The sequence below is a fragment of the Panthera uncia genome (genome assembly GCF_023721935.1).
Source record: "Panthera uncia isolate 11264 chromosome B2 unlocalized genomic scaffold, Puncia_PCG_1.0 HiC_scaffold_25, whole genome shotgun sequence".
Lineage (NCBI taxonomy): Eukaryota > Metazoa > Chordata > Mammalia > Carnivora > Felidae > Panthera > Panthera uncia.
In genome coordinates this window covers 27,069,401-27,091,739 of record NW_026057581.1, presented here as the reverse complement: position 1 = coordinate 27,091,739, position 22,339 = coordinate 27,069,401, and the positions used below count along the sequence as shown (strand labels likewise).

At 41.5% G+C, this 22,339-nt stretch overlaps 1 protein-coding gene across 3 annotated transcripts; it reads left to right on the top strand.

Moving 5' to 3' along the window:
* Positions 1–851: 851 nt before the first annotated feature.
* IRF4 (interferon regulatory factor 4) lies at positions 852–22,081 on the top strand. 3 transcript variants are annotated; one of them, XM_049611304.1, is made up of 9 exons: positions 852–907; positions 2,247–2,520; positions 3,808–3,994; positions 4,848–4,936; positions 5,651–5,792; positions 8,024–8,131; positions 10,431–10,784; positions 13,610–13,722; positions 15,638–22,081. In XM_049611304.1, the coding sequence occupies exons 2-9, from the start codon at positions 2,305–2,307 to the stop codon at positions 15,779–15,781; spliced, it is 1,353 nt and encodes a 450-aa protein (XP_049467261.1). In that variant the 5' UTR covers positions 852–907; positions 2,247–2,304; the 3' UTR covers positions 15,782–22,081. The 3 variants fall into 3 exon arrangements, with proteins under 3 accessions (XP_049467261.1, XP_049467260.1, XP_049467262.1); XM_049611303.1 differs by having other exon boundaries at positions 5,648–5,792; XM_049611305.1 differs by lacking the exon at positions 8,024–8,131 and having other exon boundaries at positions 5,648–5,792.
* Positions 22,082–22,339: the final 258 nt, after the last annotated feature.

Here is a 22,339-nt window from a genome sequence, read left to right as displayed (position 1 = left end):
CATTTTAAGGTGAACTGAAGTCCAGAGGCAATTAAGTATTTGGATACTTCAAGACTCCTCCCCCAACTCATTCATGTTGCCATAATTGACTTTGGGGTCTATGCATTGTCTGTCTGAGTCACCTCAAGGCAATTTAATAGATACAAAAGTCTGTAAGCATTTCAAACATGTAGATAGTATTTGAGCCACAGTTTATTGTTCAAAGTATCTGAACCATGTTTTTCTTCTTTTTCTTTTTAATGAGTAGGATGTTCTCTAAACACCTAGGAGGGCAGGGCTGTCAGCAATAGCTGCGATGCCAAGGGTGCCTCCCACCCACCCTCCATTCTACAATGTGGACAATTCCTACGTTTTTGGTTACATACTCTGCAGGTGAAGTCCCCGTCACACCAGATTCCCGCTCCTACACGTCCCCCTCAACTTCCCTCCCTAACCACATCGCCCTCGTTTAGCTGTTATTAGTTATCATTAATCGGCCTTCCGCAGGACCTGGCGCTGAGGCGGGGTCCCCATTTTAGTGCCTTGCCCTTTGTGGGAAACCGCCCCAAGTGAGAGTCCCCCAGGCTGGGAACGCCCGACTCGAGTTGCGCTCTCCGCTCACAGCGCGACGAGGGTCGCAGCCAGCGCGAGAGCCTCCAGCCTGGCGGCGGCGGCGGCAGCAAACCCTCCAACACACACTCCTTCTATCCTTGGCCCTGGGACTCTCCCGCGGGGCCCCAGTCTTCACTCACAGCGCCCCCTTCGCCCCAACCCGGCAGGCGCATTGGTACGCGCCCAGCCCCGCCCCAGGCTCCTCCCCAGCGGGGCTTTTAAGCTTTATAAAGTTCCTCTTTCCCATCTCCGATACTTAGTTTCAACAGTTGAACTTGGGACCCACTGCTGCCCTCAGCTACGAGTTTGGGGCGAGGTAAGGCTTGGGGTCGGGCAAGAGCACGGATGTGAGGCTGGCACTACAGAGAACCGGGAACGCGAGACTAGAGGTCCCGGGGTTCATATCGAGGGCAATGCAGGGAAACCCAGCTTAGGAGGAGGGAGGGAGCATACCCCTTGTGGGAGCTCCGATTCTCACCTCTTCTGCTCTGGGCCCCGGGGCCTCTGTGGGAGCTCCGTGGAGGGCCAGACGGTGCAATGCCCAAGCATTGCCCTCACCACTCTGTGGGCCGGCTCCGCCCAAGCCCGGGAGAGGCCACGCGCTGAATGGGATAGGATAAAGAGACTGGCAGGGCCCCAGGAGTGCCCGAGGCGGGACCATCGAAAGGACCCACGTAGGACTACAGGCTTTCCCTGAGAGGGGACATCCCCTTACTCCCAAGACTTCAATCTCAGACTCTTTATCCTGTGGCCCTGAAGGGCCCAAACTCACGGTGGCCTCCCGCGCATTTTTCCCCGGCTGGTGGTGGTGGAGGAGGAGATCCAAATTTGGGCCACTTAGGGCCCCATGCTCTGCTGCCACAACCCCATGCCCTCTGAGAACCCTCCCGGCACCCTCCCCGCCTCCGCTCTCGCTTGCTGGCCTCCGGGGTCCTGCTGATGCTCTGCGCGCCAGAATCTTCATCTACTAGGGTGCGCCGCTCGCCTCGTCGTGACCCGGGTCTCAGCCGCGTGTTGCTCCCAGGGCCCACTAATCCTTGCTAGCTGCAGAGGGCTCAGGGATACTCTTGAGGCAGAGCGCAGGTACTGGAAGAGAAGGCCCAGGCAAGAGTTAACTGGTACTGAGCACCTAGAACGTCCAAACAGCAGACGTTCCCACGTGCGAGATCCGTGGCGCTCGGGGGCCACCAAGGGAATGTGAATGGGAGAGTGGGCAAGAGTGGTAACTGAAAATGAAGGGAGGAATGGACTGGCAACGGTTTGGGAATGGGTAAAGACGAGCAGGAACTAAGAGTGAGCAAGCAAACGGTGCCAAAGATTGGTGGCGGCTGGATTTTGCAATGTGCACAAAGGCTAGAGTTGTGTTGCCTGGGCAGCGTTTGGCTTGTGGGATGTGTAACAAGAATGGAGAGTCCAGAAGGTGGGGAAGGAGGATGGACTACGCCGGGGGCACGCTGGAGGGGCGGCAATACCGGACGCGCCAAGGGATGAGACAGGGTGTCTTCTCTCAGGGGCCTTTGGCAACACCGACTTTTATAGAGCGCTCTTAGCTGCCTCAGAGACTCCAGTGCCTCGTGGTCAATGCCAGAGGGGTTTGAGAAGGGTGCTCAGAGCGCTGTTCCACGGTGGCTAAAGGCCGGCCCTCTTCTCTGTAGCGCAGAGCTAGAGCAGGAGGCGGATCCTAGGCGCGTGAGGGCATTAGGCGCGCTGGGCATGAACCTGGAGGGCAGCGGCCGAGGCGGAGAGTTCGGCATGAGCTCGGTGAGCTGCGGTAACGGGAAACTCCGCCAGTGGCTGATTGACCAGATCGACAGCGGCAAGTACCCAGGGCTGGTGTGGGAGAACGAGGAGAAAAGCATCTTCCGCATCCCCTGGAAGCACGCGGGCAAGCAAGACTACAACCGCGAGGAGGACGCCGCCCTCTTCAAGGTTACTAGCACGAGGGAAGCCCCGGGTGGGGGTGGAGGGAAGGCCCCAGGAGCCTGGTGGGTCCCTAACCCAGACTCCATGGCGAACCCTGTAGGCTCCTGACGGTTCTCAGAGGAAAGGGGACCTCGTGGGAAGGACGGGATGGAATGAGACCCGCGGGGCGGGCGGTCCGGGAGCATCAGGTGGCAGTCAATTGGCAGAAGGCTTGAGAGGAGAGAGATTTCAACCTTTGTAGTGTTTTTAGAAATGGGGGACTAGGTCCCAATCCTGAGCGTGTGGCATGAGCAGTAGACAGAGAGTCAGATGGCTCCAGCAGCAGGGAAATAAATGTCTGGAGGCTCAGTCCGGGGAGAGCAGCAGTCCAAGGACTCTGACTTGAGTGTTCTTGGTTGCATTTCTGTGATTTTCTCTTTCTGTACCTCTGGATACCTCCTTGCCTTCTTTGGTCAGCATGTGTCTCTCTTTGTCTTCTTGTGTCTTTTCTGTGAACACCCTTAGATGTGCTTGAGTCTGCCTCTCTTTTCGTGTCCCTCTCAGTATGTCTATCTGTCTTTTTCTGTTTCACTGTTTTTCTATGGAGACCTTTCTGGATTTTTTTTTTTTCTTTAGTTCAATGTCTCTGGTGCTGTCTCTATCTTTTAACTCTCTTTGGTCCTTCCGTGTGTTTCTTGCTCTCTGTCTCTGACTCCCTCTTTTCAAGCCTCTCTCCATAGACATGGACATAGACATATTTCTCTAGTTCTCTCTCTCTCTCTCTCTCTCTCTCTCTCTCTCTCTGTGTGTGTGTGTGGTGATGATTGTTTTCCCCTAGAGCAATTTACCCAGTGAAGTGTGCATTAGGGCCCAGCCCCACCACCTGCAGGCAGAACACGCAAAGGGGACTTCCTCAGGAATTTGCTCTCAGAATACCTCAGATTGACCGTTCAGACATACTCTATGGGTAGCAGCTGACCCCACAACTCTGCCCCTAGTTCCAGTGTAACTCACTTCAGATACTGAGAGGATGGGCTGATAAGGGCCCCTTTCCAGGGATCCTCCACATCTCACCTACCTTTTATAAATACCTAGAGAATGTTCAAACCACTTGTCTTGAAGTCAGCAATGATAGAGTCCAAGGTGAAAAGTATTATGCCTAGAGTACACCAGGTGTCTTTTTGTCCCATGTTTTGAGCAAAAGTGTAAATCTAAGGCACCTAAGCATCATTCTTTCCTTTAGAAATACAATTCTCAGGTTATTTTTTTTTTAAGACTTGTATTTTAACTTTTTAATCTCTTCTTTCCTACAAGGCTTGGGCACTATTTAAAGGAAAGTTCCGAGAAGGCATAGATAAGCCAGACCCTCCTACCTGGAAGACACGTTTACGATGTGCTTTGAACAAGAGCAATGACTTTGAGGAACTGGTTGAGAGAAGCCAGCTGGACATCTCAGACCCCTACAAAGTATACAGGATTGTTCCTGAGGGTGCAAAAAAAGGTGGGACTTCCTGGATTGGGGTCACAGAATATAGACAACCAGACACTTGTAATGCCTTAATTTCATTCTGAGGATTGATTTGTCTATTATATTTCAAATAGCCTGCCTGCTTTCTGCCTCATGCTCAACCCCGGCAGGCTCTTTGCCAAGTCCTCAGGGCCATAAATTGAAATTCTTGTGGTATTGGTTAGGATATTTCTCAGATTCCAACTCTATACCTGTGGGTGTATATATATGCATGTGTGTTCATCTGTGTGTGCATATTTTTCAGTTAGTTCTATCGATGTAAGATATAGGCCAAATTTTTCAAACAAAAAATGGAAAACTTGTTTGAAGCTTTATCTTTACTTATCAGTGTTTCATGGTTAACCATTTTGTAGAAAGGAAGCATACATATATCTGTATATTGTTACTATTTTAAGTAAAAAATGTCAACTTTTAGAGTGTTCTGTGGTCAGCTGGGATGCTTATTGAAATTCATAACTTCTCTTCCCAAGTTTCTGACCAGTGTGTCAGAGTAGAACCCAAAAATATGCATTTTAAACTAGCCATACAAATTACTTCACTTATGGAACATCTTGCTGGTGGGGCTCTTTATGTGACAAGGTGCATTCACACACAGTATTTCATCTCCTTCTCTACCTTTCCTACATAAGTCAGACCTTGTAGAAACCAGTTTAATGGACAGAACAAGTAATTGCCCATGGTAATTGCTGGAAAAAAATGCCTTATTTGTCAACACTGTTATGCATTCTAGGAATTAAACTCTTGGGTATTTTTCTAATATTTCACTTTTAGTTATGATAGTTCCTTTTTTCACACTTTGCCATTTGTCTTTTGCTCAAATACATAGGAGCAAAGCAGCTCACCCTGGAGGACCCACAGATGACCGTGAGCCACCCCTACACCATGACAGCTCCTTATACCTCACTCCCAGCTCAGGTATGGTGGAGAATGCAGGGATTCTAGAAGGGGAGGCTGGGTCTGGGTGAGGCCATGTGAGCAAGCTAATCCCACATAGCAGGAAAAATACACAAACAAAAACAGCAGCACTTTGTTTTTGCTATTAGTCAATTAGCCAAACCAAATTCCCAATCACTGGATGAATATCTCACTTTCCACCTGGTGTTACTATTAGTGTTGGTCTTAAGGACAGGAGAGGTGGGTGTATCTGCCTGTTGGTAGAGACTTCTACTGATTCTGAAATCTGGGAAACAGATCTGTTGTGGAAGATGAAACTTTTGGAAGCAATGCTTTATCATGTGAAACCACAGGGCAGCTGATCTCTTCAGACTTTTCTGATGTGAATTGCAGCTCTGTTTTATTCACTCTGGTGGGTAAAAGAAGGGAAATTTCCCTGCAGTACTTTTGGTGCCAGGTTTAACCATATGATGAAGCTTTACATAAGTTATTACTTTATAACACTGTCTTCATTGTGCTTTTTAATTCTTTATGGCTACTTTCCACCTAGTGTGATGAGCTATTCACTCCAAAGTCTTTTGAGATGATAAAATTATTTGGCTGTCAGCCAAATAAGAGATTCTGTGAGGAGTTTGAATATAAAAGAATCTGCCGCTCTTTCCCAGAACCAACCAACTGATCTTTGCCGAGCTGGTTGCTTTTCATCTCAGCTTCTCCCTCATGTTCCTTTAGCAGGTTCATAACTACATGATGCCACCCCATGACCGAAGCTGGAGGGAGTACGTCCCTGATCAGCCTCACCCAGAAATCCCATATCAATGTCCTGTAACGTTTGGACCCCGCAGCCACCACTGGCAAGGCCCAGCTTGTGAAAATGGTAAGGAGTGTGCTGGACTGGTTCCTATGCCTGTGGCTGACCCAGTGGAACAATCTGGGCCAAAGAACCCTGTTCTCTCCTGATCTGTCCTTCTGAGCAGTACCCCAGTTCTTTCCCCTTCTCAGAGCTGCTAGGAAAGACCTCACGTGCAGTGGAGAGAGGGTTTTCTCTCTCCTGCAGGATGGTAAGGCCCTCAGGGGAAGGAATCCAAGGCCTGCTTGCACCAGGATCTGTGCTGGGAACTGCCTTACGTGAGATCTTATTTAAACATCACAAAGATCCATCCCAGGCAGTTAAAAACTGCCCCACATTTTTGAGACAGACACACATAATATAAGTAATGCCCAAAGTTATCCAGTGAAAGTGAGGGGCTGGGGTTTAATTTCAGATCTAACCCCAAAGGCCAGCCTTTCATTTAAGACAGGAGATGTCAGATATCAAACTGGTTGGCTGTAGTTTTTAAATTATCTGTTGGTTAGGGTAACATTTTTCATCCTCCCTGAAACAGTCCTTGGTAAAAAGTAATAGATTTTGTTAGTCTCCCCTCCTGGATTGTCCCTTAATGTTGACAGGGCCACATAATCTCACTGGTCTGTTTCTTCCATACTATAGCTGTGCCCAAGCACTCCCTCTATAGGGATACCAGGAGATTATTGAGCTGGTATATTTCTCTTAACCAATAGTGTGCCCATGGAACACTCAGCTGGCTCAATTGGTAGAGCAGGAGACTCTTGATCTTGGGGTCATGAGTTCAAGCCCCACACTGGGGGTAGAGTTTACTTAAAAAAAAAAAAACCAATAGTGCATCCATTATAGTTGTTCTTGGGATTAAAGGTGATAGTAAGAATGTAATGAATAAATACTACAAAAATAAAATGGTCTCCAGGAGGTGACTAGTGCTGGTATTAGGGCCCAAAGAACTTTGCTCACTCTGGATTAGATGTGGTCCCATGCCCGTAGGAGCTCCCCAGACATCAAAATGAGAACTCTCAGTGGAAGCACTAATCACTAAGAGCAGAGAAAACTTCACACAGTAGATTGAATACAGCAAAACGCAAGCTTTTAGGACTTTTGAGTTAGTTATTTAAATAGAAATCCTGAGACAGGTAAACACTCAAGTCCTTCTCTATGTTCTAGGAATATTTGGTCCTTCACAATTTAATCTGTTTTTCTAATCATGTTTAGGTTTACCATCATTTAAAATTTGCATTGAGTGGCATGTTTACAAAAAAGCTCAGAATTTGATTTTATTAGCTTTTCAAGAGTGATTTGCAACAAAGGTTGTTTTCCATACCACAGTGGAGGAGTTAGCTAACTCATTTCTGAAATTCAGACCTATGGCTAGTGCATCAGGCTCTATTGAACTAAGAACTTTATTAACAAGGCAATGCCTCAAACTATACAAAAATATGGAATAGGTAGATATATTTTGAAGCATAGGTGACATTAAGTGAAGTGCCAACAAAATTAGGTTCTATTACATATTGTTTCTCTATTAATGTTTAGTGTGACCCAAAGCTACCAGGCTGCCAAGAGACATGGTTCAATTTTCTCCTGAACCCAGAAATAGAAACTAAATAAGTGTGAACTAAACAAACTTGGAAGTTTTTAATTGGGCTCTTTGGCATCAGAGCTCAGGTAGACCTGAGCTCACGACTCTACTGTGAACTTGCTACGTGAACAGGAATAAATCTTTCTGAGCCTAGGTTACCTTGTTTATCAGGGTAATTATGGAGGGATGTTGGTCAAAGGGTACAGACTTCCAATTATAAGATAAATAAGTCCTGGAGATCTAAAGTACAACATGGCTATAGTTAACAATATTCTACTGAAAGCACCTAAAAGAGTAGATCTGGAATGTTCCCAGTATACAACACACACACACACACACACACGCACACACACACACAATGGCAATTATGTGAGGTGACAAAGGTGTTAACTAACTTAAAAAAAAAGAAAGAAAAAATAACAGAGGGATTGTTCCAAGTTTCCTTCCAAAGCTGTGAAAGGCTCCTTCCCCTTTCAGTCTTGTTTTTTCTGATTGGACCTCATCTTGTCTTAGTTCCTTGAGAATGCCAGTGGTCAGTTCTAGAGGGCCCTTGGCCCATCCCTCCCAGGGTTGGTGCACCCCTCAGGGGCTGAGTGGCCATATCCCAGGGAGAGGAGACCTTCCAATGCGTCGGACAGATTCTGTTTAGACATGATCTGATTCTTATTTACAAATGCAGGTTGCCAGGTGACAGGAACCTTTTATGCTTGTGCCCCGCCTGAGTCCCAGGCCCCCGGAATCCCCATAGAGCCAAGCATAAGGTCTGCTGAAGCCTTGGCGCTCTCAGGTGAGTGCAGCGTTCTGTTCTAGAGACACCCCCAGGAGGCTGGCTTCTGCTGTGACTCCACCCTCACTTTGGGGTAGATTTGATTGGGGGGGGTGTCCCTGAGTACAGCCCATGGACACTGGCTTTCTTCCATCTGGGGCCTCAAGTGGGTGTATACACATCTGACTCCCAACTTGTGTGAATGAGGAACATCATTAGAAAACTTCGCACTAAGAAACCAGCTTGCTATTCTGATGCCAATTCTAAATGCTGGCTTGAATTGAGTCATTTTAAGGTCTCCATTTGACATCTATCTGAATTTCCAGAAATATGCAAACACCTCAGCTTTACATACTAAGGGCCCCTCTTCAGCCAACATTCTCACAATGTAGTATAATTTCTTAGAAAAATACACAAGGACTTCTCATTTTGAAAAGCTGATCATCCTTCCAGGTTTAGCTGCAAATAGGTCATCCTCTTTGGCATTGAGATCTTCCTCTGAAATTTGACATATCCTACAAAAAATTTGGATTAGATCTGATTTTTAAAGTTTCATTTCCCTGCAGTTCAGAGATGTTGCCTATTTTAAGGAAGTCACCTCAAAGCTTACTAAACATATGTGGTATGTGTGTATTTATATTTTAGATAACATTTGGATTGTTTTAAAATGGGACTTGTAATTATATTAAAAATAAATAACTTAAGCTTCAGAATTCTCACCTGCCCCTAAGGCTTTTTAAAAATCAGATATAGAAAATATAAATTCTCAAGGTTTCAGGGAGTTGTGGGCACCTTTCTCACTTCCAGGTTAACCATTTATTTCTTTTCAGTTCTGAAGTTCCAAATGAGGCTTACTGCCTTTCTTCTTAGATGCTCCTAAATGATGGAGGGGAGATGTTACTGAAAAGAAAGAGTTGTGTCTGTTTTTAGAAACTTTCTAACCCTTCTCTTCGGCACCTAAGACTTGTGTGGGTGCCTGAAAAGTAGGAAATAAACAGCTATTTATATCACTGGGAACTTGTGATTTCTGATGACATTAAATGAAATGAAACCTGCCCTGAAAGTCAACTCAAATGGCCAATACTCACTGTCATCAGTGATCCTCAGGTACGCTGTCTGAGCTCACTCTCACCTAGTGTGTTTACAGCAGCAGAAATTGAAGTGGAGAATTGACACAGTGATGTGGGTTGTTTAAGTCTCAAAACCTGCCATTGAGGAATAAGAGGGTTTTGTGGATTTTTTTTTCTTTTTTTGGTATGCGTTATACAGATTATCAACCTTGAGCACATTTGTTGGACAACTGCAATTCCCATTCATTTGAAATCCCATACAGTTATGGGTGGGTAACTGTTGCCTTTCCATAAAGCCCTTTTGCATTTCAGTTAAGGGGCCCTTTGCAAACCTAGCTTGGTCCTTCCAGTTTGTGAAACCTTCAGAAGAAGGTTCTGAAATCCAAAAAATTTCATAAGTGAACTCATCTTGTTTAATGTTTTAGAAAGCAGTTATTTTCAAGGGAGATTTTGAAAGCCTAGTGGGACTTTAGCCTTTGAACATTGTTCTTATTGATTCTTTTCTTTCCACATGAATTAATTTTATTATACAAGTCGTACACATATAGCATAAAAACTAACTTGACAATCAGGAAAGCAAAAATGGAAAAAAAAATCATTCCCATTATACTTCCTGAAACTTAAACATACATATATGTATATGTGTGTATATATGTATTTTTATGTAAGTGACATCATATTGATATTTTAGGACAGTTTCAGATGTAAAATATTTGTTTATTTTTTGAAACATCATTATATTCTTTTTGGTAGTAGAAATTTAACTTAGGGTTTACTTCCTCCAAAATCAAAACTTATCACCATGCTTAAAGAGGAATTTTTGTTCAGTGGCACATGACTTCGTATTTTAGACATAATTGTCATGACCACTATCATCATCATGAAAACAATGACATAGAAAGTTCGTAAGAGTGATGCTCTCTAATACAAGTCAAACATATGGTGCAGAAAACTAATGTAAGGGGTGCTCCCTCTCCACAAAAATATCTATGGTCACATAAATTTGGAAAATTCTGAGTTCAATAACATTAAATAGATTTTTGCAGGATTTCTTTAATATTGGTCACTATCCGTGACTCCAGGAGGGAGATGAGGGCATGTAACATTTCCTACACTTCCTTCACTATGGAACTTTCTACTTTTTATGGAATATCAAATAAACATGTTCTGGTTGAGTAGTTTGGCATCCTGGTGGGTATCCAATGTTCCTTGGTCCCTTAGCACTGACTTTGAAATCTCTATTTTTACAGACTGTCGACTCCACATCTGTTTGTACTACCGAGAGATCCTGGTGAAAGAGCTAACCACATCTAGCCCTGAAGGGTGTCGGATCTCCCATGGGCATACCTATGATGCCACTAACCTGGACCAGGTCCTTTTCCCCTACCCAGAGGACAATGGCCAGAGGAAAAACATTGAGAAACTTCTGAGTCACCTGGAAAGAGGTGTGGTCCTGTGGATGGCCCCTGATGGGCTTTATGCCAAAAGACTATGCCAGAGCAGAATCTACTGGGATGGGCCCCTGGCACTGTGCAGTGACCGGCCCAACAAGTTGGAGAGGGACCAGACCTGCAAGCTCTTTGACACACAGCAATTTTTAGCAGGTAATACACCAAATTATCTGTTAGAATAGAGCATCCCACACCTGTGAGCCTAAGAGACAGAATAGAGGGGGTGACAGTGTGCCTGCCACAGTGGTTCAAACAGAAGGTCACTCCCACACCAGACAGAGGTCTTCCTTCTATTAACCCCTGAGCCCAGCCAGCATGATCTTAAAATAGATTTCCTGTTTGTTCATCTCTCACCTCTGCCTCTACCACCTGCTCCTCTCCATCAGCAGAGGGGTGTGAGGAGGAGGGAGATTGCTCAAGGGCATTGTGGTTCAGGCTGATATCTTAAAATTCTGGTCTTCAACCAATTGTCACTGACTAATAAAGTTCACACTTTATTGGTAGTATGATCTCAGCAAGCATGTCTGCTAATGTGTCAGCTTTTTTAAGATTCCTAGGAAAGTCATAAAGGTTAGAAGTGTATTGTTAATGTTCTTGGTTCTGAGATGTGTTACCCCTATGCAGATGCCCTCCAGCAGGTGGGACCAAGGATAGAGTATGTAGAACTGATTTTGCAAAAGGGAAATTATGAGTTATCTCATAATTTGAGATATCTCAAATTAGGATTTGAGTTAGGATTTGAGTTATCTCTATGATATGCATGTTTCAAAACATATTTTCTAAAACCAGTAAGTTTTGTTTTTCTAGGTTTGATTTCATAACAGTTAAATTAGCCATAGGCTGGCTTTTGTGAAACCACTTTTGTGAAATTATTGTTGAAGTTTCATCCAGAGTGTTCATTCAGCTATGTGGATGATGCCTCCTTTGGAGGGAGAAAGGTGTTCCATTAGCTCCCTTCCACCTTTTTCTGTATCTTACCCTTAAGTTATTCTTTTATAAGTACCCCTTCAGAAATACCCTATGTCTTTGGATTTTCATGTGACTTTACTTTCCCTGAATGTGCTTCTTGATTCAATTCATTTAAAATAAAAATATAAAGCATCTATGTGCTTTGACACCATTGACATTTGCTTAGCCTTTTGGGTCTAAGTTGCCCAAATTTGTGTAGGCTCATCAAATTCTCTTTAGTGCCCCAAGAAAAATATGTCTCTATATGACTAACCCTTGACTAAGATGTGTGACAAGAGGAAGAGGGAGAACTGAGTTTCTGGTTCCCCAAGGCAGCACCAAGGTGAGAAAAGCATGTGGGCCTGAACACCTCTTCCTCTCTATGAGCTGCAGAACTGGCTCCAAGCCTGCACTGTGACTGTTTTGTCCATCCTGGGGTCCCCTGTGGTAATCATGGTGGGCACCCAAGGAAGAGTCAAGAACCACAAAGGGTCATCTTGTCTGTACTTCTTATATCTGCAGTGAAGTCTGAAAGAGCCCTTATGGGGTTGAATCTCCTCATAGATATCCTCACCAAGACTGTGAATCTTGGTCTCTTTCAATTCAGAAGATGCCACAGAACTAGGGCTTTAGTTAAGGTGTCCCAGAGGAATGACACTTGCTTCTGTGAGTTTCTCTCATCTTGTATGTTTTAGGAAGGTAGAATCCTCCCATTCTATAGTCAAGAAGAAGGAAAGCATATTCGACCAGCTATGAACATCCTCAAGCTGTGAATTCACTTGCCTAGAATTTAATACTTATCTGTGAGCAAGAATTGTTTTGTCTTCATCTGTAACTAAGGGCTGTGCTTTTTGCTCACTGCAACCTCCTATCTTGAAGTATTCACTGAAGTTCAAGGAAGAACCTGTGAACTTAAAAACTGCAGCTATGTAGACCAGCTTCTGCATAATCAAGGATTCCCACAGAATGTTCTCATGTTATCAAGCACTTGAGGCACGACTTTTTCGGAGAATTGTGCCAACTCGCCACTCTGATTAGCTTGTGTAGGTGTAGTCTCAGACCTCAGTAGTGTGAATGCCTTTTACACATTCTGACTAAGTCAGTTAGGTTTGATTTGAATTCTGGAAGAAGAAAAAAAAAAAGCAGGAAGTCAAACAGTCCAGTGAGTTAGTTAGAAACTTTTCTTCAGTTGAAGAGAACAGTGGAGATCTTTGATATCTACCCATTCAGGATTTGCAAACTACTAGGGACAGCCCCAAAAGGCAAAGCCCGAGGGTGCATATCTGATCAAGATGCATGCGCACACTGTTCTGCAGAAGTTGTTGCAGCAACCGTGTAAGTGTGTTTTCTTTTGTGGAGGTGACATTTAACTTTAGCGGAAAGGAAAGAATAGGAGCCACAAGAGGCATAAGAATCATCTTGAATGTGGGCAAAGGGACATGGGTCAATGTCAGGGATTGTACAAGTGTTGTTTCCACAGTGCTCAGTCTCTGTTTTGAATCCTTAGGGTAGGGATGGTGCCTTCAGGATATACATATCCAAAAAGTGGGGACCCCTAGTGCTTCATCACTACCTTTCTCATTTCAAATCAATGTCTGTCCCGGAAGATAGGCAAGAAGTCAGCTCAAAGTCCCACAGTTTAGGCTTAGTGCCAACTAGGACACAGACGCCCATAACTGGTGCTTGGTCTCCAAGATAATGTGAAGATTTTCAGTGATGCCTCAGTCACAGAAAGGTCCCTCTCTTGGGTCAATGCTGCAAAGCAAGGTTCTTAATCTGCAGGGCATATTTCCTCTAAAGAATCAAGTGAAACCTGGAGCCCTCTCAGGAAAAGCACACATATGAACATATAGATGAAATTCTGTATCTGGGGTCTAAAAGTTAAGAACCCCACTTAGAGAAATAAAGAATACTCTTATTTTAGTTTTCCAGATCAATGGTAAACTTTTGCTTCCTGCTTTAACCTGTCCTGTTCAGTGATGGTTTCTGATCAGGTTTATTTATTTTTTTTTATTGTGGGGCTTCTCCAGAGCTACAAGCATTTGCTCACCATGGCCGTCCCCTGCCAAGATTCCAGGTAACTCTGTGCTTTGGGGAAGAGTTTCCAGATCCTCAGAGGCAAAGGAAGCTCATCACTGCTCACGTGAGTATTTAGTCACATTCAAATGATTGAATTTCCCTGTTTTTCATCAATGGCAGGGTCTCAGGAAAGTCTCAAAGGAAAAGTAAATGTTAAGTGACTTGGGAAAATTATGAGGGAGGAAGCAGGGCCCAGTGAATGGTGCAGGGAGCACAGCCCAGAGACCCATTTGTTTTTCCCAGATGTAGAGGTCTACTAATCACAAACCTGCAAACATGGGCTTTATTTGTCCCATCTTGTGTATTGATCAAGACATTGTCCTATTTTCATTTTATAAGGATCTAAAAGGACTGGCGGTTATAGTTGCCCTTTAAAAGTCTCCATGTTTAATATTGCTTTTAAAATGCTGTCTAGCTGATCTTCACTTGATGGAGAAGTTTTCCCAAATGGTAAACTATTTACTGACTTATGTATTTTGCAGTTTCTCCAAAAGTTTTCCAAATCCTATTTTATATCTGGATTTTTAGAAATTATTTTAGTGGAAACCAAGGGCCATGTATTATTTGGAGGAGGCTCTTTCAAGGAGTTTAAGTAGACCAGACCACTGCAATGTTCTCTGGCAGAGTTGAAAACAGGTTGAACTGCACCAAGTAAACATCTTTTTCATAAAAAAGAAAAGAAAAAAGGTTTATATAGGTCATATTTAGAATAAGTTTGCCACAGGAAACAGAGTTTTGAATACCTAAGATTTTTGAATCCGAAAACTTTATATTGCTACTTAGCTTTGAGAGTTATTAATGGGTCCAGACAATTAAAAAAATTATAACAAATAATAAAAACATTAAGGTCATATTTTAGTTCTGATAGTGTTTCTTGTTGAAAACTGAAATAGCACACTAATTTTAAACACACAGTCCGGCCTCTTGATTGTAAAATCAAAAACCAACCAACCAACCAACCAACAAAAATATGGTCTTTATATATTTTAGAGCTTTGTCATGAATTCTCTCCAGTTATTGATATAATAATTGATATCTTATTAACAGCTGACTAAATATACTTGGGATTGATAAATAACATTTCAAAAGTTGGTGGAAAACTCCTGCATCTGTCTGAGTTTAAGGGGTTTTTGGATGCACTAGCTCTCCTCTGAGTTAGGCAATAATGGGTCTCTGGGAGTTGTCTGGTATGGAAAAGAAAAATGGGTATGTGTATACCTAGGAGTTCATACTCCTTTTTACTATGGATTTAGTTTATTTTAGGTATTTCATGTGAATTATGCTTAAGTTTCTATATCTCAAATGACAGAAAGGCTCAATTTAATGGCTTAGTTGATTGACAAACTATTCAGTTTTCTTAGATGCTGTAAATTAAGGAAATACTGAAAGCTGAATTTTTTTTAGTGAATGTGAACCACACAAATAGCCAAACAAGATGAATTTGGGGTTAATTAACCTCTCTTTCCCCATAATAGCAATGCTGTTGTTTGATTTTGCCCCTTTTGTTTTCCTTTATTTTAGGTTTAGAAATATACAGATTATGTAAGTCATCCAGGAATTGTAAATTGTTCAGGATTTACACCTTCATCCCTGTCAAACTGTGGTGGTGAAAAATTCATTGGCCTAAATTATCCTGAATTATCTCAAACTTCATTAATCATCCCAAACTTCCTTTTAATTTGGCCATTTTACTTGATGTGCTTAGGCTTAAACATAAATTTTAAGTGGCTATTGATTTAAAAGTATCATCTTTGACTTTAACTTCAGTTAAAACCAAGAATGAGTTAGAATCTTTTTAAAGGTTAGTATGTGTAAAGGCTAACAAAAAGTTACTTCTTCAGAATGTTTTGATGTGTGTAGCACTTACCTTTGGATTTAACCTTACCATACCTTCAGATATTGAGTTATTTAATTATAAGCCAATTATAGGATGTTAAAAAGAATATTTCAAAAATATCTTTTAAAATTTCTTTTTAAAGGTCGAACCTCTACTAGCCAGACAACTATATTATTTTGCTCAGCAGAACAGTGGACATTTCCTGAGGGGCTATGATTTACCTGAACATGTTAGCAGTCCAGAAGATTATCATAGATCTATTCGCCACTCCTCCATTCAAGAATGAAAACCAAGACAAGTGATTTTGTTTCATTTAAACATCTGACTTTGACAGGAACAGCTGATTGAACTCCCTCTTTTTCTTTTGAGAAACTTGGAAACTGGGGCTTCAGTTCAACACTTCAGGAGAATCTCAGCGAGAATGAGTGTAAAAAACCAGCTCCATGTAAATGACAGATGAGTTTATTCCAAAAGGAAGGATGGTCTTCAGGGTCTTCTGTAGACTGCCATCTTTGATAATTACTGTGAAAATTGACCAAAGAAGGTGTTTACATTTACTTAAATGATATATTTAATTTGATGTGGATTATTTCTTGCTTTAAAACTGAGAAAACGTGTCTTTCAGTATTTACCACTAATTAGAAGGATAAAAGTACTTAAGTGCTGTACTATTTCTCAGGGAAGTAATATCTAAATTTGAGGTGACTCTGCCTACAAAAGAAATGTATTAATGCACATAGGTGATGTTGGTCTTGTAGAAAATGCTTGCTAATAGAAAGGAACAGAATCTTTGACCGAGGTTGGACCACGGGGCCTCCAGCTTTGGGGTGGGTCATCACCCCCGCCCTGGCCTGGGTCTCACCCTATGATGGGCTTTCCTGCCCTGCCTCACACTGTCCCCCAATTTTCTCTCTTCCTGAATGCCCCTGGAAGCCAGTTGGTATTTTGTGGAACCAAAAAGCATTAGTGCTACACTTGATTAGTATATTTTTGTCTGTTCTACAATCTCATAATGACTGGTTAAGATATTTTTTGTTTGTCTTTTTGTCTGTCATTCTATAGAAATTATTGGTAAAACTTTTTTTCTTTAAAGAAGAAAAAAATATCAACAATCCAAATACTAAAGATATATTTTTGAAACTCGGTGACATTTCCCCTCTTATCCTGTTTGTTTTGTTTGGCTATCAGTTAGTTATCCATGACAACACTAAAGAGGAGGAGCCGATGCTTTTCAATTTGGTGAACTCTGTTAGGAAAGATGATGACAGGATTTCACTGATTGCATAACTGCAGACTCAGTGGGCTGTTTTTGCTTATTTTGTATATTATATGCTTCCTCATGCCAATATGGTTTAACAGGGCCTTTACTTGCTTAAGTAAACCTGATCACTTCCTTGTTGATTGTTTTGGAAAAGTACAGATGTTTAGACTGTGATGCTGGCAACTGATATTTTTATCATACTACAAAAAAATTGCTATTACTTTCAGGCCCAGAAAAAGACTTGATAGTTCTCAAATATATACCACTCTTATTCTAATCTATATTTTTTAAATCACTCAACAAACTGTATCCCTTGCATTAGATAGATTATAGATTATATATAGCCTTTATCCAGTTTAGTAAGCAATGAAGCATTGGAATGTTATTTTTTTTTAACTTTTTAAAAGGAGTTTTTAATAATAACATAATACATATTAACTATGGAAAATGTAAACAGTATAGACAGGCAAAAATGAAGCACATCATCCTTCTTTACTGCAACCCAAATCCTTCTCCCTAGAAATATCCTCAAGAAGAGTTTGACTTATTCTTCCAGTACACTTCATTTCTCTATACATATGCATCAGCTCAAAAAAACCTGATAGGATCATCTTGCAACCACTTTTATGCAGTGCTCTTTTAACCTAACAATACAGATTTACCTCACTCTTTTTAGAGGCATTGTCGTCATAGAACTCCACCACCGTGCAGTCAGTAGCATAGTTTATGGAATTTCATCAGCCGCTAAGAATGAATACACGTGGACAGCAGATTATACTTCATGAATTGCAGTAATTTATACATCTTATAGATGCAAAATGTTTTAGGGTATATTATCCTAACGACGAATTGGAAACAAAATTAGGAATGGCTGTGACACAGGCCCCACGTGTGTGGCCCTCTTCCCTGGAGAATAACCCCATCCCAGCACATCAGAGAAGCTCTATGGTGTCAGTCCCAGGGCTGTTTTGTCTTCTGAATTCTCCAAGCAGATGCTTGATTTCAAATGCTGTTGTGAATTCTTTACTTTTTTTTTCATTCTTTCTTTTTTTAATATTAAGCTGCTTTAACACTGGAGTTAAATTTTCTGGAAAATGCTCTTGGCTTGGGCCACTTTACCTTTTCTTATTTTTGCTCTCATCTACATTGGCTTTTTTTTTTTAATTTGGAAGAATCCAGAGTGGGCATTAGTGAATGAATTATGAAATAATCAGGGTGAAGAATCCCGACAGCTGTCTCAGAACTTTGAAAATGAATAACTATTCATTCCTTGACTCATTCCTTGACTTGATGAAGTGGGATTAGCAAAGTGGAATTTAGTTTGTTTTCAGTAGAAGATACTATAGAAGAGTTTAGGCATTTTTTATGCTAAAAAGCTTCAGATGGCAAGGTTTAAAAATGTGTAAGTCTCATAGGTGCATGTTCTAAGGGCTTATTTCCTGTTCTTTGGATTTAGTAGAACTGGGCAGTAGTTGATGTCTTCTGGAACACTATAGAGAACCAGGGTGACCAACCCATTTAAAACCCAAACCTTGGAACCCCCTCAGTCCTGGGCAAAACAGGACAGTTAGTCACCCTATAGAGAAACCCAGCAAGACTATTGCCTTTGAGCAAAGAAGACACTGTTCTATTGGGAGATAAAATTTATCTTGCATGGAATGAGCAGCAGAACAACATGGTTATCACCAAAGCACCGATACGCCCAGGTTCATGTTTAGAAAAAGGCACGCACTGGGCTAGGGTCTAAACAAGGTTTTCTTTGCATGTCACTGTATGTAAACCCCAGAGTTGGATAACTCTGGTGCAGGGTCTGGCATGGGTTTTCGCTTGAGAGGCTGAGAGACAGGTGGACATGCATCCCAAGAGAATCCTTGCTCCTGTGTTGGCTGTACCAGTGAACATCAATATTTTTTCCCATCAGTTATTTTTAGCAAAAATTCTTTTAGTTCAACCCCCCTGTTATTTCTCTTTGATCACATTTCTCCCCTTTCTCCAGGTGAATGTTTTTCTGGAAGTGGTGAGCTTCCTTAAGGTCTATATTTTTCTATGTATCTCCTTAGTTTATAATTGACTGGCATCTATTTAAATATTGCAATAGGGCCATTGTGCCATATGTATTGTTCTGCAATTTACTTTTTTCATAGCACCATTTTTGAGATTGTTCCATGTCCGTGTTCTCATCCACCTCTTGTTAACTGGTGGCAAATAGCTTGTCACATGATTGCAGTGAAGGTCAATTTTCTTGGTATTTATTTTCACTGCTTTCAGGAAAGCCTGTATATGAAATGTAGTTGAAGTGAAGGAGAAGAAAGAGGAGATGTGAAAGATAAAAGAAAGGTCAGCAGGCCAATCCTTCTCCAATATAAACTCATATTTTGTTTTAGACTCTTTGAGATGGAAGAAACCTAATGGGTAGTGGGGTTCATTTTGCTGCACCCCATCTGTATAAGTGGATAGGACCAAGCAGCCCCCTGACTTCAATCCAAAGCTATGTTGGTTCCATCTTGCTGCTAGGCCTCCCAGGCAAGGGTGTCTGGAGAACTAGGTAGATCATCTCATGGACAATTATTGTATATAATCATGCATGAATTTTATTATAAAGACTTTTTAAAAAAGTAATCTGTTGTGAGCTGTGTGTGTGTGTTATTAAACACTCATCTTGATAGCTTTTAAAATACTTCCTCCTTCTGTTGTGTTCTTTCAGAGAGGCTGCTGCAGCAGCCTGCTTCCTTCCTGGTTGTTGTATGGGTCCATAAAATCTGATCGCAAAGTGCTCTGCTTGTTTAAAAAAAACCAGCAAAACTTGTCCCAGCATACGGCAGTTTCTCCAGCCCATGGAAACACATCTAAGGAGAGTATTGAACAATCTTTTCCCTCTTCTCCCTTGTGTATTTTAAAAGGTCTAGTAGACCCAAGGAAATTGTTAATGTTTCCTTTTATATTCATTGCTTCTTTGATTTTGTCGTTGTAGTTAAAGGGGAGGGGATGTAGGTTAACCAGCATCCGGAATGTGAAATATAACATAAAACTGTAGAAAAAGAACCTATCAACTGCTTACAAGTCTACTGGGAACACTAGAAGGACGGGGCTGCAGCTTGTGGTGTTAAAAGCCTTGCAGCCAAAAATTTTGTGGAACTGTCAGAAATGTTTGTAATCTGCATCTAGGAGCCCCAGAATACTAGTTCAGAATAATTTTGAATTTTCTAGGTGGTAATCAAATAGAGCTAATGGGAGTATAAACTATCATACTGCTTTTGGGGGCTCTATCTGCTCAACAAATATGAATAAACTTGAGTCACTATATATAAGCAGGATTTTTTTTCAAATAATATATCAACTCTTTATGTCTAAAAAAGAATTTCAAAGGGATTTTGAGCCCTTGAACTTGTTCTTAAGTAATATAACACCTTCCTTAGGTACCAATGTTTATAAGCCTTTCTTTATACATAGTGCAAATTTGACTATATTGAGTTCAGTTTTCTTAAAGCAAGTTTTGTCTTGACAAACACATACTTTTATATAGACTGCACTGGCAGTGTTTATCAATGCCAGAAAAACATCATCAAGTTCTACATCATCTCTTTGGAAAGACACTCCAGGGGTCATAATATCTTTTTTTTTCTAGGACAGTCTATACCTAAATTAACTCAGGTAGATAAATCTCTTCTGAATTAGTAGAGAGTTATGAATTCTAGAGTGTTATAGATATCAGAAAACACTTTCAGTGGCCCCTGTTCCTGCCAGGTTGGCAATATGTTGGCATATGGCAGTCTTTAGATCTGCCATTTTTGTTTAGACCACCTGTCTGTCATAATCTGTTATAATGTTCATTTTATCCCTGTCCTTGAGTGACTGTTCAAAAGTTTGGAATCCATAGAGTTCAATTATGAACATTTTATTATTCTTGAAAAGCTGTTGTGTCTCTACTTTAGGTAAATTACAATTCTCATTTTTCCCCCTTTTTTTCATAAGCCTGGGCTTGATGGTAGCTTTAAAGAGAATTGTACCAGAAAATATAACTTCCTATGCTTTTTCTTCCCCCTCTCCTCCTGAGTCAGGTTTCCATAGCAATCTTTACCTGGAAGAAAATTAACAAATGCATCTGAAACCTCCACCTTTATTTCTTGTCATCCCCCTTTCTGTTTTCACATTCCAGTTCTGCCAGACTATTGCAATGCCCAAGGGCACCTGTTCTCTCTCCTGAAGACTTCTCCTGTTGCTACCTGGTCACCTGGCTAACCCCCTTTTCTCCGCTAAGTCTTAGCCATGACATTTTCTCTTGCTGGAAGCATTTCTTCACCTCCTACAACTAGGTCAGGAGGCTTTCTTATTTGTACCTTCTGTTTGGATCTGTAAAGGATCATGTTGTTGGAGTATTTTAAAAAGCACCCCCACTATGTACACTCTCCCCTCTGCTTACTGCCAAGCAATTAGGAGAAAGAAAGTAACTTGCCTGTATACTTCTGGCATTTTTCTTCTAAAGATACTCTTTCTGGGGGGAAAATAGGACTCAGAAAGCTGGGAATTTAAGAAAGATAAACTCTTTCACCATTTCTGGTTTCCCACTCCAGACTAGAGAAAGATGATTGAGCATCAAAGAAGAAGAATGAGAAGAAATGAATGTATAGACTTCAGCATCTCCCTGATAAAAAAATAACAAAACCACAATGAGATACCACCTCACACCTGTCAGAATGACTAAAAATAACAACTCAAGAAACAACAGATGTTGGCGAGGATGTGGAGAAAGGGGAATCATTTTGCATTGTTGGTGGGGTGCAGCTACTCTGGAAAACAGCATGGAAGTTCCTCAAAAAAATAAAAATAGAACTACATTATGACCCACCAGTTGCACTCCTAGGTATTTATCCAGAGGATACAAAAATGCTGATTCAAAGGGGTACACGCATTCCAATGTTTAAAGCAGCACTATCAACAATAGCCAAATTATGGAAAAAGCCCAAATATCCATCAACTGATGAATGGATAGAGAAGATGTGGTGTGTGTGTGTGTGTGTGTTCCATATATATATATGGAATACTACTCTGCAATGAAAAAGAATGAAATCTTGCCATTTGTAACAATGTGGATGAATCTAGAAGACATTATGCTAAGTAAAAAAATCATTTAGAAAAAGATAATGTGATTTCACTCATATGTGGAATTTGAGAAACACAACAGATGAATATAAGGGAAGGAAAGGAAAAATATAAAAACAGAGAGGGAAGCAAACCATAAGAGACTCTTAAATACAGAGAACAAACTGAGCATTGCTAGAGGGGAGGTGGGGGGGGGATGGGTTAAATAGGTGATGGGCATTAAGGAGGGCACTTTTTTGGGATAAGCACTGGGTGTCATATGTAAGAGATGTATCACTGGGTTCTTCTCCTGAAACCAAGACTACACTGTATGTTAGGATTTCAACTTGAATTTAAATTAAAAAAAATATCTACTGCTTCTTAAAAAGAGACTTTAAGGGACAAATAAACTTGAGAAAAGTCTGTTGAAAGGAATAGTGATGAAGCATAGGTTATGGAATGGCAGAGGGGAAGGACTGAAGGAGAACCCCATAGTAACCTGTG